At 26.2% G+C, this 16,487-nt stretch overlaps 1 protein-coding gene and 1 long non-coding RNA gene across 2 annotated transcripts in view; one reads left to right on the forward strand and one right to left on the reverse strand.

Annotated features, from left to right (window-relative positions):
• LOC136077785 (uncharacterized) overlaps positions 1-16,487 on the reverse strand; it is a 45,393-nt gene that overhangs the window by 10,035 nt on the left and 18,871 nt on the right. The window lies entirely within an intron of this gene.
• LOC136078290 (uncharacterized) lies at positions 6,896-10,397 on the forward strand. Its single transcript, XM_065793771.1, has 7 exons — positions 6,896-7,092; positions 7,188-7,325; positions 7,444-7,509; positions 7,751-9,391; positions 9,731-9,832; positions 9,917-10,017; positions 10,114-10,397. The coding sequence occupies exons 4-7, from the start codon at positions 9,292-9,294 to the stop codon at positions 10,189-10,191; spliced, it is 381 nt and encodes a 126-aa protein (XP_065649843.1). The 5' UTR covers positions 6,896-7,092; positions 7,188-7,325; positions 7,444-7,509; positions 7,751-9,291; the 3' UTR covers positions 10,192-10,397.

Genomic DNA, 16,487 nt, shown 5'->3' on the forward strand with positions numbered 1-16,487 from the left:
AAAATGTGAGGAGTATTTTTAACTCCTAAGTTGTGTAAACGGGCTATGGCTTCGTTGCGTTTGTTTTTATTTAGCGAGTATGGATTGTTGGCCCAAAAGCGGAGATTTGCAGGAGATAGATTATTTTTATTTATTACAGGGATGCTGGTCGTTATTTTGGTGTGTTTTTTCTTAGGTGGACGAGTTTTCTTGAGCGGTGCTTGTTGTAGCTGCTGCATTACTTCTTCGATATTCGTTGAGAGCTGTAGTTGCTGAGGCGAACACATATTTATTTTGCTCGTTTGACATTGTGACATCAATACAGCATATTTGACCGGTTCTTTTGTGGATGACATTCCGAAACGGTTGGTCGAGAATCCAAGCATCTTTCAGCTCTTCGTTTTTCTTTTTAAGTCTAGTTCGAGTTTCGTTGAACGCTTGTTGCTGAGCCGGAGTTCTGTCTTCTCGTGCGAAAACTCCGTTAAATTGTTGTAGTTGATGGCGATTGCAGAGATTTAAAACAGCGGTTTGTTCCATTTCGTTTGCAAGAGAGACTTGAATAATATTAGAGTTATGAACAGTTTGTTTTTTACTTGAGTTTAGGCGTCGAGCTTGTTTGATTGTAAAGTCATCAAGACCACAAGCCTTGATGAACTCCGTGACGCTTGTCTTGTCGTCTTTGTTCTCGGTTTTGGATAGACCAACCACAATGACGTTCATGGAACGATCCTGCCTGTCTTTGTTTTCGGCAGCAACAATATTTATTATATGTAGTATATGTATATATATATATACACAAACGTATATATATATATATATATATATATATATATATATATAAATATATATATATATATATATATATATATATATATATATATATATATATATATATATATATATATCTATATATATATATATAATATATATATATATATATATATATATATATTTTATATATATATATATATATATATATATATGTAGTATATGTATATATATATATACACACGATATATATATATATATATATATATATATATATATATATATATATATATATATATATATATATTGATACACACACATATTTATATATATATATATATATATATATATATATATATATGTATAAACATTTATATATATATATACATTTATATATATAAATAAATATATATATATATATATATATATATATATATATATATATATATATATATATATATATATATATATATATATATATATATGTAGTATATGATATATATATATATACACACGTATATATATATATATATATATATATATATATATATATATATATATATATATATATATATATATATATATATATATATATATATACATTGATACACATAAATATATATATATATATATATATATATATATATATATATATATATATATATATATATATATATATATATATATATATATATATATATATATATATATATATATATATATATATATATATATATATATAAATATATATATATATATATATGTATTCATGTTTTTATTTATATATATATATATATATATATATATATATATATATATATATATATATATATATATATATATACATATATATGTATATATATATATATACAGTAAGCGACAAAAGTGTTTACATGTTTTTGAAAAATATTCTTTTTTAAAATAAATGATTGAAATACATGTTTATATATCAATATAAATATATACCAAAATAAAGGTAATTCATTGTAGTTTTATGTTTTGGGCCTGAATTTAAATGAATGAGAAGTGTTTATAGCAAATTATTTATTGAAACAAAATGTCAGATATAAACAGTTTTGTCGCGGTTTGTGCTATTATTAATTTTAATGCGAAATTAATACTTTGTGTAGCCTCCACGACTTCTAATGACTGCTGCAATTCTCGCAGGCATGCTACTAATCAACTTCTTGCATTCTTCAACAGTTATCGAACTCCAAACATACTCAACTCGTTCCCATAATTCTTGTCGACTGGCTGCTCTTGTTTCATAGCTATAAACTCGATTCTTCACAATAGACCAAAGATTCTTGATCGGGTGAAGATCGGGACTTTGCGCAGTCCACTCTAGAATCTTAAATTTCTTCGAATTTAGGAATTCTAATGTGATTTTTGCCTTGTGCTTTGGATCATTGTCTAGCATAAAAATTGTCGAACGAATTTGCTTCCGTCATCCTCGTAAACTTGGTAAATAGCCATTGTATAAAATGTCAATATAATGTTTCGCGTCCATTATTCCATCAATTTTTACGATTTTACCAACACCAGACGAAGAGAAACATCCCCAAAACAACAACTTTCCGCCGCCATATTTTACTGTTGGAATAAAGTCACGATCAGAAATTTCTTCTCCAGCTTTTTTCCATACATATCGAATGCCATCAGAGCCAATTAAGTTAATCTTGCTTTCGTCTGTCCAAATCACCTTATTCCACTCAGCTAAAGTCCAGTTTTCATACTTCTTTGCAAATTCCAATCGTTGTTTACGATGTTTCGGTGTTAGTAGTGGTTTTTTGATCTTCTTTTTTGCCTTGAATCCAATTCTCTTGAGTTCTCTCTGCACTTTTCGAGTCCTTACCACTGTACCTTAAGCATTATTTAATTGTTTCTTTACATCTTGTGCTGATTTTGCTTTATTTGTCATGATTAATCTAGAAATTGTTCTCTGATCTCGAGTAGTAAAAATTTTCTTGCGTCCATTTTTGTTGCATTTCTCCTCTATATCGTTTCGCTTCCTAATTTTATAGGCTAAACAATAAGATATATTAAGTTCTCGTCCTATCTCACGAAGAGAAAATCCTGATTTAAGCTTCTGAACAGCTAAATTTTCAATTTCTTTCAACACTTTCTTCATTCTTTCAATTATAAATTTTTTGTTGTTTACATTACGAATTTTAAGTTTAAATAAACCGTTTATTACTAATTGAGATATGTTTTATTTAAACAAATTAAAAATATAGCCACAAAGTATCAATCTAATAATAATTTCAAATTAATAATAGCATAAATCGCGACAAAACTGTTTACATCTGACATTTTGTTTCAATAAATAATTTGCTATAAACACTTCTCATTCATTTAAATTCAGGCTCAAAACATGAAACTACAATGAATTACCTTTATTTTGGTATATATATATATTGATATATAAACATGTATTTCAATCATTTATTTTAAAAAAGAATATTTTTCAAAAACATGTAAACACTTTTGTCGCATAATGTATATATATACATTTATATATATATATATTTATTTTCATGTTTATATATACATACATATATATATTTAAAAATATACATATATATATATATATTTATATATACTAGCAAAAGGCAACCCGTAACACGGGTTACGTTCGTTCTGTTACTTAATTTATAGTAACTGTTTCCCACAATTTAAAGTTGCGAAACCTTAACTAATACCCCTTAAGAAAACCCCTTCAAACTAAAAAATTAAACCATCTGTAAAATTAAAATAACTTAATTTAGCATATATTTAACGTTATTTGAGTAATTTACAACTGACATAGGTCATATCAGTTTACGGCAGAACCATTTTCCTAGACATAACTAATTTCAACACAATACGTTTTTAGTTAGTGACGCAAAATAATAACACTTCATCTTGCTTTAAATTGACGAAAGAATAAAGCTAAATTCTTGTGATATTTTTTATTACATGAACTTTAAATAATAAGAATAATATGATGTAAACGTAAATCATTCATGAGTTATTAATTTTTTGGTATCCTCTTGATTCATGTTTCTTTAAAAAAGGAAGTTGTCTTTAAAACGATAAATGCACACAACTAAATAAATTTATTATAAATAGTTAAGCAATTGAGTACAAATACGTTTCAAACAAAAAAATGTTAATTTACAATTAAACATGTGTATAATAAATTGTAAAAAATATGTAAACTTTGATCTTTTATATTGCATTAATGCGTCGTATGACAAACCTAAAATAAAAGTTGTAACAGATAAGTAGACATAAAAGAAAAACTAAACAAAACAAAAAAAATACAACTGGAATACAATTTACCTGCTTTTCGGTAGCCTGTTGTCATACTTAAACTGCTGTCATGATGCAACTTGTCGGTGTTGTTTAACGACGTTATTTCACGTTGGCTTTTAGTAAACTTTAGTTAAATTTAAAAGACATAACAATAGATTTGAAATATTTTTATTAAAAAGCAAAAAAACAAATGCTTCAAAGAGCCAAACTAAAAACATCAAAGATAAAAAATCAAATAGATATAAATAAATTGCATTTATATAGCTAAATAGTCTTGGCTTATACTAAATTTTAAAAGCAGTGTTTTTAATAAATTAAACTACCAATTAATTATTTTTAACAAATAGAATGTAGCATCATATTATGATGATTGGGTAGTGAATCAATTTAACTATATTTAAGTTTAATTGGTGAAAAACAGATAAAATTTTAATTAAAAAAGACAAAAACAAACCAAATATACAACAATATATTATAAAAAGAAATTACAAATTTTAAAAAAAAGTTTACAAAATTAAAAAAAATAAAAAGAAGTCACCGAAGAAAAAACGGCAACAAAATAGTTATAAATATCTTCACTGATAGAAGGCATTTACAACCTTTTGGTTGCTGTTTTTTCTTCGGTGTCTTCCAACACCCCGGTATGGATGAGCCCTCCATTTAAAGGATGGCTTATCCATACCACCATTACTTTGCCACTTATTGAAGTACCTCTCCGAGAGAGGCCCTGGGTGTTGGGAGCGATATCTTTGGTATTCCTCAAATTTTAATGACTCTAAAATTACAAATAGAAGGATATAATAAAATTTAAAAATATCTACAATTTATTTTAATCAAAATATAAAGCATAACCTCACTATTTTCACAGGATGAAGAGGATGCTAAAAATAAATTAAAAAAAAGTAAACTAAAAAGAGTTAAACTTGTGAGAAATTTAATTTTAATAAAAATATGAGTTAAATGCAAACAGTTTAAAAATGTCATATTTATATTAAATAATTCTTTCACCTATTGCACATATTTCTCCGTAAAAAATATATAAAATTTAAAACACAGCCCTACCAGTTATGCTTCTACCACACACTAAAGACAAAATATACCTCAGAATAATTGATAGAATTATATGTAAATATAAATAAATATATAACTATAATTTTTTTTACCTATTCCCCTCATTTCTTCCATGAAGTTGTCTAAAGTAAGAAAAAAGATAACTGAAGCTAAAACTAATAAAAACTAAACTAAAATTAACTATAAACTAAACCAAAAAACTAAAATAAACTTTAAATTTTAATATCTGTACCTCAAAAGACAAAGGTCGGCTATCCAGTTGTTTGTGAAAATGAGTTATGTATGAGACCTTTTTAGTTTTTCAGTATCTACATAGGTATAAAGACTGTTTTCCTGCAAAAATGTGAAACAAAGTTTGGTCAATATAAAGAGTCTCGTGTCCCTACAATGTTCAAAGAAAAAACATCTGTAGTTCAGAAATGACTTTTCACTTTTTTTATTTAACTTTTTTTTTGTCAAAATTATATTTCATGTGCTTCAAGACAAATTAAATAAAACAAATTAAATAAAACATAAATTTAACCATCAAGAATAAAAAAGCCAATAAAGACTAATTATTTTACTATTTACTCTCTACTGGACAATTTCTAAAAAGTGACAACTGACTTGGACTACTGAGTGTTCAGATATAAATGCTTTATATATATATATATATATATATATATATATATATATATATATATATATATATATATATATATATATATATATATATATATATATATATATATATATATATATATATATATATATATATATATATATATATATATATATATATATATATATATATATATATATATATATATATATGTATATTTACATACATATATATACATATATTTTTAATAGCAGCTTGCGGGGACTTTTTGAGCGATAAAATGCAACTTTGCAGGGGCTTTTGTCTTACGGGGACATAATCGTGTCCCCAAAATATTTGGATGCTTATTTGATTATGAATTTTTTTTTTTTCATAAATTAAAGTCATATGACCATATTAGGCTCTGTAAACAATAGTATTTTGTAAAAGTTTGATAATTTATGCAAAAATTTCTTTTGAAGTCAAAAGATCAAAGTTTCCACTTGTTTAAATCAACGAATTTCATCATGCATTTAAAATTTACAGTTCGGGAACTTATATATTTTGTTAATTTTCTTGTGGATTCTTAAAGTTATTCATGTTATTTTAAAGCATATTGTTTACTTGAGCTTGTTTACATTGAATTTTAAGTTTTAAACTTTTTAGAATGTTGTATTAGGTTGTATTAACCATTAAAAAGTTTTTTAGAGCAAAAATTTTCTCATGTGCGTTTTTTTAGTCATTTCATAGAGATTTTTTTGCGCTTTTTGAAACTAAACTTCTAGTTATTATTAATTCTAAGAAAAAGTTTTTAATTAAACATGGAATCAGAGGATTCAATAAACACATACAATCATATCAAGATTGATATAAACACATACAATCATATCAAGATTGATATAAACACATACAATCATATCAAGATTGATAAAAATAAATACTTTGACAAGCAATTTATGACAAAAAAACCAAATAAACAAAATTGAATCATGCAAAATATGCAATTGTATTCATTAACAAACCTCTGAAATGTTTAAGTTTGACGACTTAAACATTTCAGAGGTTTGTTAATGAATACAGTTGTATATTTTGCATGATTCAATTTTGTTTATTTAGTTTTTTTGTCATAAATTGCTTGTCAAAGTATTTATTTATATCAATCTTGATATGATTGTATGTGTTTATATCAATCTTGATATGAAATGTATTACGCAAGTCTTGCAAATAGGTTTAGTTGTATATTTGTGTTGTAAACATATTTTACTTATGTAAATAAATGCATTTACATAATGGATTATGTAAATCACAACTTTCTGCAATATTTTGAATAGGAAATTGTTGGAGACAGTGATTGCGGTTCAGATAGTTGTGAAAGTTTAAAGTATGTTACTAAAATAGTAAGTCTTACTTTTATTATATTTTATTGGTTGTAAATAGCATTTTGGCTAAATAATTTTGATAATTTCCAAGTATAAATTTTATATAACAATAGAGTTCCTTGCATATCAAAGATGTAAGTCTGCATGATGAATATATAGATTATAAAAATCAAAGAAAAGTTTCATGAAAGTGAGGAAGACATTTTTTTGATTTTTTTTCGGAGAAGGTTTTCGATGCTGAATCTTTTAAGGTATATTAAATGCTTTATTTGTAATAGGTTCTAAAAACATATTTAAAGTTGTGAGTTTTTGAAGAATTATGTAATGTAAAAATTAAAGTCAACTATATTGATTGATCATTTTACTTAGATCCCTGCCATGAAAAAAGTAGATGACTGTATTGGGGTCCAAAAAGTAGATGACTGTAATTGAGAAGTAAAATTACTTACATTGACCATAATATTTGCTAAACTTTATTTGTTTGTTATTTTAAGTTAGTTTATCTGTTAAGGGTTTTGTTATAAAAGAGGTAGAATACAAAGAGAAACTTATAGGAAAAGTAACCTTTGCTCTTTTTATAAACTTAAGAAATTTTTTAATTTTCTAGTTTAATTCTATTTAATTTTCTAGTTTTATTAAGTGCTAAAATAATGTTAGATACACTTTTTTCTTTTAGAGATTATGAGATAATAAAAGGCCATCTAGACTCTGCATATTTTGTGGTCAAATGAAACAAAAGCTAAGAAGACATTTGAAAATGAAGCATAGAAAAGAGCCTCGGGTTATTGAAGCTGTGAACCAGCCAAAGTTAGTAAAAAACTCTTTGCTAAAATAAGAAGAGAAGGAATATTAATGTACAATAAGAGTCAGGCTTCCACTGATAATCCTATATATCAACGTGAAAAAAGTGGCACGAAATGGAAAAATTTAATGCGATGCAGTGCTTGCAACAGTTTCATAAGCTAGAGGTTCTTCACAAGGCATGCTCAAAAGTGTTCACTTAGTACAATTAATGCAGTTGAACCAATTCCAGTTTCTACTGAATCATTAGATATCCCCAAATCGCTAGATCTTAATCCAGGTTTTTTAAAGAATTTTTTAGGAAATATTAGAAATGACGAGATTGGTAAATTATGCTGCACTGATGAAAATATTGTATACATTGGTTCAAAGTTGTTTTGGAAACTTCACTAAAAAGAGAATAAAGCAGAATAAGTTTTTCGATCTGTCAGGGGAGATATGCGACGACTTGAAAATTGCTATAATATTTTTATGCAACTGGATGGTATACATGCTTTATATTTCAACTCTCTAGATATGTTTAATCGGAGTAACTTTGAGCAACTTTCTGAGGCTATAGAGTTATATACAAAAAGAGAAGATTTGTCTCTTAAAAAAGGCATAAAAAAAACTTGTATTATCTTATAAAAGAGATACTCTTGTGCAGTATTATTTTTACTGAGGGAAAAAAGATGACAAGGCTGCTGAGATCTCCAAATTTATTCAATCTTTTAAGGGTTGGCAGGATTGTCTATTTGGTGATGCAAAGTACCATTTAAATAAAAAACGACAAAATAATTTAAGAAAACCATCAAGACTTCCACAAGAAGATGATTTACTTATTGTTAAAAATCACGTAATTGAGTTAATGAGTTCAATATGCAGTAAATTTCATTTTGATAATGAAAGCAGCTATAAAAATCTTAGAAATGCTGAATATGCACGCATAACTTTATTAAATGGCAGAAGAGGTGGTGAACCTGCTCGAATTTTGTTAGGAGATTCACCACCTCTTCTGAACCTTGTAGGTTGCAAGGAGAAAATGATGAATGGATTAATAAACAAAGACTCAAAAAACTTGACAGTTTAGACCGTATTTTAGTGAAGCCTATGAAAGTTATTTACATGACAGGAAAAGATAATAATCATCTAGTATCAATAATTTTTCCAGGAGATACAATTCTTGCAATAAAAAAATTTTTTCTCGAAAGTTTCCGTAAAGTTGGTGGCATTTTTGCAAATAGTAAGTTTATATTTGCAAGCTCAAAATGATCTGAAAATCATGTTTCAGGGTGGCATGTTGTGAACGAAATTTGTTCAAAGTTAGTATTAAAATCGCCAAAAGACATAATAGCCACCAAAAATCGGCATAGAATTAGCACACTTTTTGCATCTCTTGATGTAGAAGATAAAGATAAAGAATTATTTTATTCCCATATGGGACATTCTGAAAAAATGAATCAAGATTTTTATCAGGATCCATTGGCATTATTGGAACTAACACGTGTTGGGAAGCAACTAATGAAAATTGATGCCGGTATGTATTTTTTGTATTAGTTTCTGATATATTTATAAATATTTAAAAGTTAACTTGAGTGTATGAACAAATATTTTGATTTTTTAAAAAGTATAAAGGTGTTTAAAAAAATTTAGGCCTAGTTTAATTTTTTTTAATTTATAAAATTACGGTTTTTATAAAATTACAATCTAACACAAAATAAACACAATATAGTAAACTTTGTTACATTTACTTTAGGACAATCTAATGTGATACAGGATCTGCCTACTAAAGGCATCTGATTTATATATATTTTTTAAATTAAAGTGTATGCTTTACAGGCCATGCTTAATTTTTTTTTAATTATAAAATATCTAGAATCTGATAAAGAAGTTTATGAGAATGAATCTGGTAAGAATGTTGTTGATATAGAATCTGATGAGAATGTTGTTCAGGAAAATCACACTTTAACTTCAAAAGGTTTACAATTTCAACTTTTAAATAAGTTGTATACTTATAATAAATTTAAATAATTTTTTATTATGCTAAAATATCTATATCTAGGTAATGATGTTTTTGGCATTAAGGAGAAAGTTAGTGATTTTCCTAATAAGGAAATTATGTTTGATAATCCAACTTTGAAAAATAACTGTTCCTCATCTATTGTAGGTGACTTATACAATTTTTAAATTTACATTTTTCAATTATAATTTTATCTTGTGTATTATAATAACAATCATAACTCCTCATTTAACTTTTAGAAGAACAAGAAGAAATATCAGTTAAGGCAATTGAGTCAAATATTGGTGCTAATTTCACTAAAGATTTTAACGGTTTAAACTTAAAAGTTTATCCAAAAAGGTCACTTAAAAAAAGTAATCTTTTTTTTTACTGCAAATTAATAAAAAAAAATTTATTGGATTATATTTTATAAAATTTATGATATAGTTAGTATTATACTTTTAGTTAATTATCGAAAAAAAGAAAATAATGAAAAAAAGGTTCAAGAAAGTGAACCTGATTACATTAATGAAAGTCAATATGAGGACAATGAAAATTTTGATTCAGATGAAAAACGAGATCTTAGTTCCAGTATTTTTATTTTACCAAAACTTACAAAAACTTTTTTTAAATTTATTAAAGTTACGAAAGTATTCTAACGAGTTCAGTTTTACGAATACAATATCTTTCAAAATCAAAACCAAGAAAGTGGACTGTAAAGCAGGTTGAAGCATTAAATTGTTACTTTGGGGATTTTATTTGTGGAAGAATTTCTGATTGGCCGAGTAAGTAATTTGTACCATCCCAAAAAATTGGTATAATAGAATTAAGTTAAGGGCTAAATTTTCGGTTACTTTTTAATTATTTTTGTCATTGATCACTGTCGAATAAAACTAGGTTTCCCTTTATTTAAGGTTATAATAAAACACTCTAAAGCTATTGATACCACCATTTCTTCTAATAGTCTAAGAATCTGTAATCAATTTCTGCAATATATTTAAATACATATATATATATTTATAATATCTAAAGAATACCAAAATAAGGTAGCTTCATTAAAAGCTAAAATAAAGAGCACGCCATATCAATTGAAAGTTTTACAGCAAAGTGTTAAAAAAAAAGAAGATAATATAAAAGCTTTAAGAGCAGAAGTTAGAGACTTGAAACAAAAGCTACAAACATATTATTACAGTAGACGTATTTGCAACCTAATAATTACAAGAAAGGCAAAAAAAGTTAAAGAAAAAGAAAAGTTAAGACAAATGAATCTCAAACATAATAATGTCATAAGGGAAAACAAAATGGCGTTATCTAGATTAGAAAATGATATGATCCAGATGGAGGAGGACAATATTGCACTTTCACTTTCAGATACACAAAGATGATAGGTTCATGCATTCCAAACAAGAATGATAATTTACACAATGTTGTTGTCTAATATGGAACATCTCTAATTTGCTCCATTCTTCTGCAAAAATACCACAATATTTTGGTGTTAAATTGTTACATATTCCTAGCATCTTACCCATAGACAAATAGCTCGTGAACTAGGCAGTATATCTAAATTGCAAGCAGCAGAACGAGCTTTCAATAATAATATTTTAACTCTAGGGTATGATGCAACAACGCAAGAGGGCGTCCATCGCAACAGCATCCACTTGACTTCAAAGAACAAATGTCAAGTCATTGCCTTTGACCAATTACCTGGAGGTACATCTGAAGATTACCAAAATCACATATGTAATGCAGTGGATCATATGGCTTTAGTTTATTCAGATTATTTCTCACTTTCTTTCTACGAATGTCGTAAGTCTATTATTTCAAGTATATCAAACACAATGACAGACATAGTTGCACCAAATCATCTTACCATTACCAAAGTTTGTGCAACATGGGGTAAGAATTTAAATGACCTGAACTGCCATTTGCACCCGCTTGATACAATAGCTATTTCATGTTGTTCAACATTACAGCCTTTGGGAAAGGAAAGTTGCCTATTATTTGGACACGACTGTATGACAGTTAAAATTGTTTTGGCAATGAACAAAATGAGATTTAAAGATGGCACAGGTGATCCGGCAGGATTCGTAAATTTTTTAGACAATAACAAATTGCCACGAGTTACAACTCCAAGATATCGTGGCAATTGTCTTCATATACTCCTCCGTAATTGTTTCATCTTTATGAAACACTACAATGCTTTTAAGCAATTTCTTACCATTGGAGCAGTAAAGTGTGGCACTTTACAAACAGTTCTGCGATCAGCGTTTTGTAATGCAACTGCCATAAAAATAAATTTGTGTGCTAGCAATATTTAGAAAACTTCTTACTGGACCCTAGATTAAAAAATTTAATGTATTAGCTGAAAAAGCAAGTTTTGATCATATTGCAGGTATCCAAGTAGTTAAAAATGTTTTGCAAACAATTAAAATTGCAAATCTAATCCAGGTGCACTGATAAACAGTAAAAAAGATTTTTTCGAAAATCCCCTAAAATCAAATGTTTTAGAACCTATCACAAGTTTATGTTCCATCGATGAGTAGGTTATCAACATAATTTTGGCTTGTCTTATTGCGGTGGAAGATGTTTTGAACCGTCAATATGAGCGATATTTCTCACTTTCTATTACAGAGAAACTTAAGGAGGAGACAGCTAGTGCAAGGCTTCACAGCATAGATAGTAAAGAGAAAATGGTAATGTTTAGTGAAGCTAAAGGAAGATCTCTAAATATACTGTTACATATCTCCAAAATTATTTGCAAGATATATAACAGTTTGTTATATATCTTGCAAAATAAGATCAAAAGAGAATAGAACTATAGATTACCTGGATAGTCTTGACCAAATATCTAGGAAAAATATAGTTAAGTGGTCAATGCAAGCAGCTCGTAAAAAAAGAATAAACAAACGACTGAAACACACTGCATTATGAGCAGAGATTTTAAAATGACGGACATGCAAAAGACAAAAAATGTATGAAAAAGAAAAAAGAAAGCTCGAGCGAGAGCTGCGTGTTCTATCTTTTAATGATATAAAAAATTTATATAAGTATTTATCGATTAAACAACTAGACGACTTTATGATGTAATGTATGAAAGAATTGTTGGGAGAGAATTCTATCATGAGTGGTTTGAAACAGATAATAACAAATCTGTCATGTATGATGGGCGAGTAGAAAAAGTGAATAAGAGAAAAGAAGACAGAATTTATACCATTTCTTACTGGAAAATGATGAATCTGATTCAGAAGCTGTTGACCATCTCATAAATAAGATCCAGCTTGCTGTTATTGCAGGAGAGTTGATTTTTTCATAATTTTGCTGTGTTATTATGTGGTTTAATGTTATTTATGTAATAGTAGAAGCCAATAATAATATTACTTATGTGATTTAAGTATTATAAATCTATATATAAAAGTTATTATCAGTATATGTATATATTAATTACAGCAAGTGGTGTGACTTGCAAAAATAAAATGCAGTACAAGTACATAAAAAAAGTACAGCAAGTGTTATGACTTGCAAAAAAGTACAGCAAATATTGTGACTTGTAAAAAAGTACAGCAAGTGTTGTGACATGCAAGAAAAGTACAGCAAGTGTTGCGACTTGCAAAAAAGTACAGCAAGTGTTGTGACTTGCAGAAAAGTACAGCAGGTGTTGTGATTTGCAAAAAAAGTACAGCAAGTGTTGTGACTTGTAAAAAAGTACAGCAAATATTGTGACTTGTAAAAAAGTACAGCAAGTGTTGTGACATGCAAGAAAAGTACAGCAAGATTTGCGACTTGCAAAAAAGTACAGCAAGTGTTGTGACTTGCAAAAAAGTACAGCAAGTGTTGTGACTTGCAAAAAAATTACAGCAAGTGTTGCGACTTGCAAAAAGGTACAGCAAGTGGTGTGACTTGCAATTTTTTTGATTGAAGGTTCTGGCTTACGTTCTCGTCGTGTCTATCATTAAAAATGATTGTTGTTTTGTTTCATTGATTGATTTTTTTATTGATGGAATTTTAAATTTTATTCATTTACTAAAAGCCAAGAAAAAAATTAATAATTGGTTTAGTTCAAAATAATTTAGTTTAAAATGTTATTTTAGGTTGGGAAGGAAATTAAAACGCTCTTTTTACAGAAAAAATGGATCATCTGATGCATCTTGTAACTTTGTTAATGTTGTTTTATTTTATTTTAAGTAAAAGTAATTTAAATCTTTTCCTAAATTGCATATAAAAATTTCATTCTATTTTTAGGTTGGAGGGACGTGGTGGCACACGCTCCCTATTACACTGAATCAATGTGTGTATCACTAGTAATAGTAAAATAAAGTTTTTGTATTTAATACTAATTTTTTTTTTTTAATAAAAAAAAAATTTTATAAAAAATATTTTTTCATTTCAGGGTGTGTTAACACCTTTACACCCACTGACACCCTTACACCCACCCTAAATCTCATATTTAGAAGTGGTCTGGAAGTAAATAATAACTACTTCTAAAAAATAATATGAAAATCAACTATTTTACCAAAAAAAAACTTTTTAATAAATAAAGTTTGCATTTATTGGCAGTGTAGGTGTTGGTTTGATTTTGATAATTTTTTCACTTTCAAAATACTGTAATAAAGCTCTTTCCAAAGATATATATATATATATATCAATATAATATTGATATATACATATATTTATATATATTTATATATATATATATATATTTATATATATATATATATATATATATATATATATATTTATATAAATATATATATATATATATATATATATATATATATATATATATATATATATATATATATAAAAGATATATATATATATATTTTATATTTATATACATATAGATACATATATATATATATATATATATATATATATATATATATATATATATATATATATATATATATATATATATATATATATATATATATATATATATATATATATATATATATATATATATATATATATATATATATATATATATATATATATATATATATATATATATATATATATATATATATATATATATATATATATGTATATATACATATATATATATATATATTTGTATATATATGTATGTATATATATGTAAATTATGTTAGTGTATTTTACAAATAGAGTGCTCAATGTTTTTAAAGAACAGAGCAATAATTAATTAGTAAAAAACACAAATCTAACTTTTATCTTCGACTTGAAGTTTCACCGTTGCTGGATCATCAGGAAGAGTTACTAAATCTCAAAAAAAATTCAATTTATAGAAAAAAATATTTTACAGGAAGTTATAAATTATTATAAAAAATTTTTAATTACTATTTTTTTTTGTTAACGGGAAGTTACAGAAAGTAATTATGAAACAACTTTCTTTGGAATGGGGATAGTTCAATTTGGTCATTTGTTTTTATAATTTTTTAAGAGGTATTTATTTTTGTGCCTTCATTTAGAAATTAATTCAGATTTTTTATTTATTTATTATTTATTAAATAAAAATTCTGAATTAATTTCTATATGTAGGCACGAAAATAAATACCTCTTAAAAAATTATAAAAACAAATGACCAAATTAAACTATACCCCCGGTAAAATTATTTCATAATTACTTTCTGTAACTTCCCGATAACAAAAAGATATAGTAATTAAAAAATTTTTATAATAATTTATAACTTACTGTAAAATATTTTTTTCTATAAATTGAATTTTGTTTGAGATTTAATAACTCTTCCTAATGATCCAGCAATGGTGAAACTTCAAGTCGAAGATAAAAGTTAGATAAGTGTTTTTTACTAATTATGTAAATATATATATATATTCGTTTATAAATCATATATATATATATATATATATATATACATATATGTATGTATTTAAAACAAATGATGTCTATTTAGATGATCTATTTTGAACAATAAAAACAAAATATTCATGTCAGAATTTATATAACTGCATATTACACAACACATTACATAATTACATAACTTTTTATAAGCTTTGAGGTGAGGTCAGCACCAATTGAATTGCAAGTTTCACTAAGAGCATTAAAAAATTATTTTATATTTGTTTATTTTGTAAGAGGTATTTTAGATTTTAAAACTGCCTATATGTTTTCAACAGGGTTAACGTCACCATGCCTTAGGTGAGCCAGCTCACCTAAAGCATGCTTTACTGTTTTTTTAAGATTTCTATCTAAGAGTGCATAACAAGGAGTGTGCCAAACTCTTTGTTGTTTTTTTAGGCCAAATATTTGAAATTTATTCTCATCAAGCCATAACACTTAGTTCTAAAAAGTTCCCTTGTTAATATGCAGTTTTGCAAATGCTAAGTTTTCTTTTTGTTTATACTACTAATGAGGGGTTTACTTTTCTGAATAAGGTTTATTGAACCACTTAAATTAAGTCTTCTCTGTACAGTTTTACAGAAAATATTTAATTTAAGACTTTCAACAATCTGTCTTGAGCCTATTGTCGAATTTTTTTCTATCAGTGCAACTAGAATATCGGTTCTTGTTGAAGTCTTAAGGGGGCAACCATTTCTTTTCTCATTTTCAGCAGAACCAGTTGTTTCATACTTTAAACACATCTTCTTAACACCACAAACTGTTATTTAATAGTTTTCATCACATTGTTTGAAGG

Source organism: Hydra vulgaris, chromosome 03 (genome assembly GCF_038396675.1).
Source record: "Hydra vulgaris chromosome 03, alternate assembly HydraT2T_AEP".
NCBI classification, from domain to species: domain Eukaryota; kingdom Metazoa; phylum Cnidaria; class Hydrozoa; order Anthoathecata; family Hydridae; genus Hydra; species Hydra vulgaris.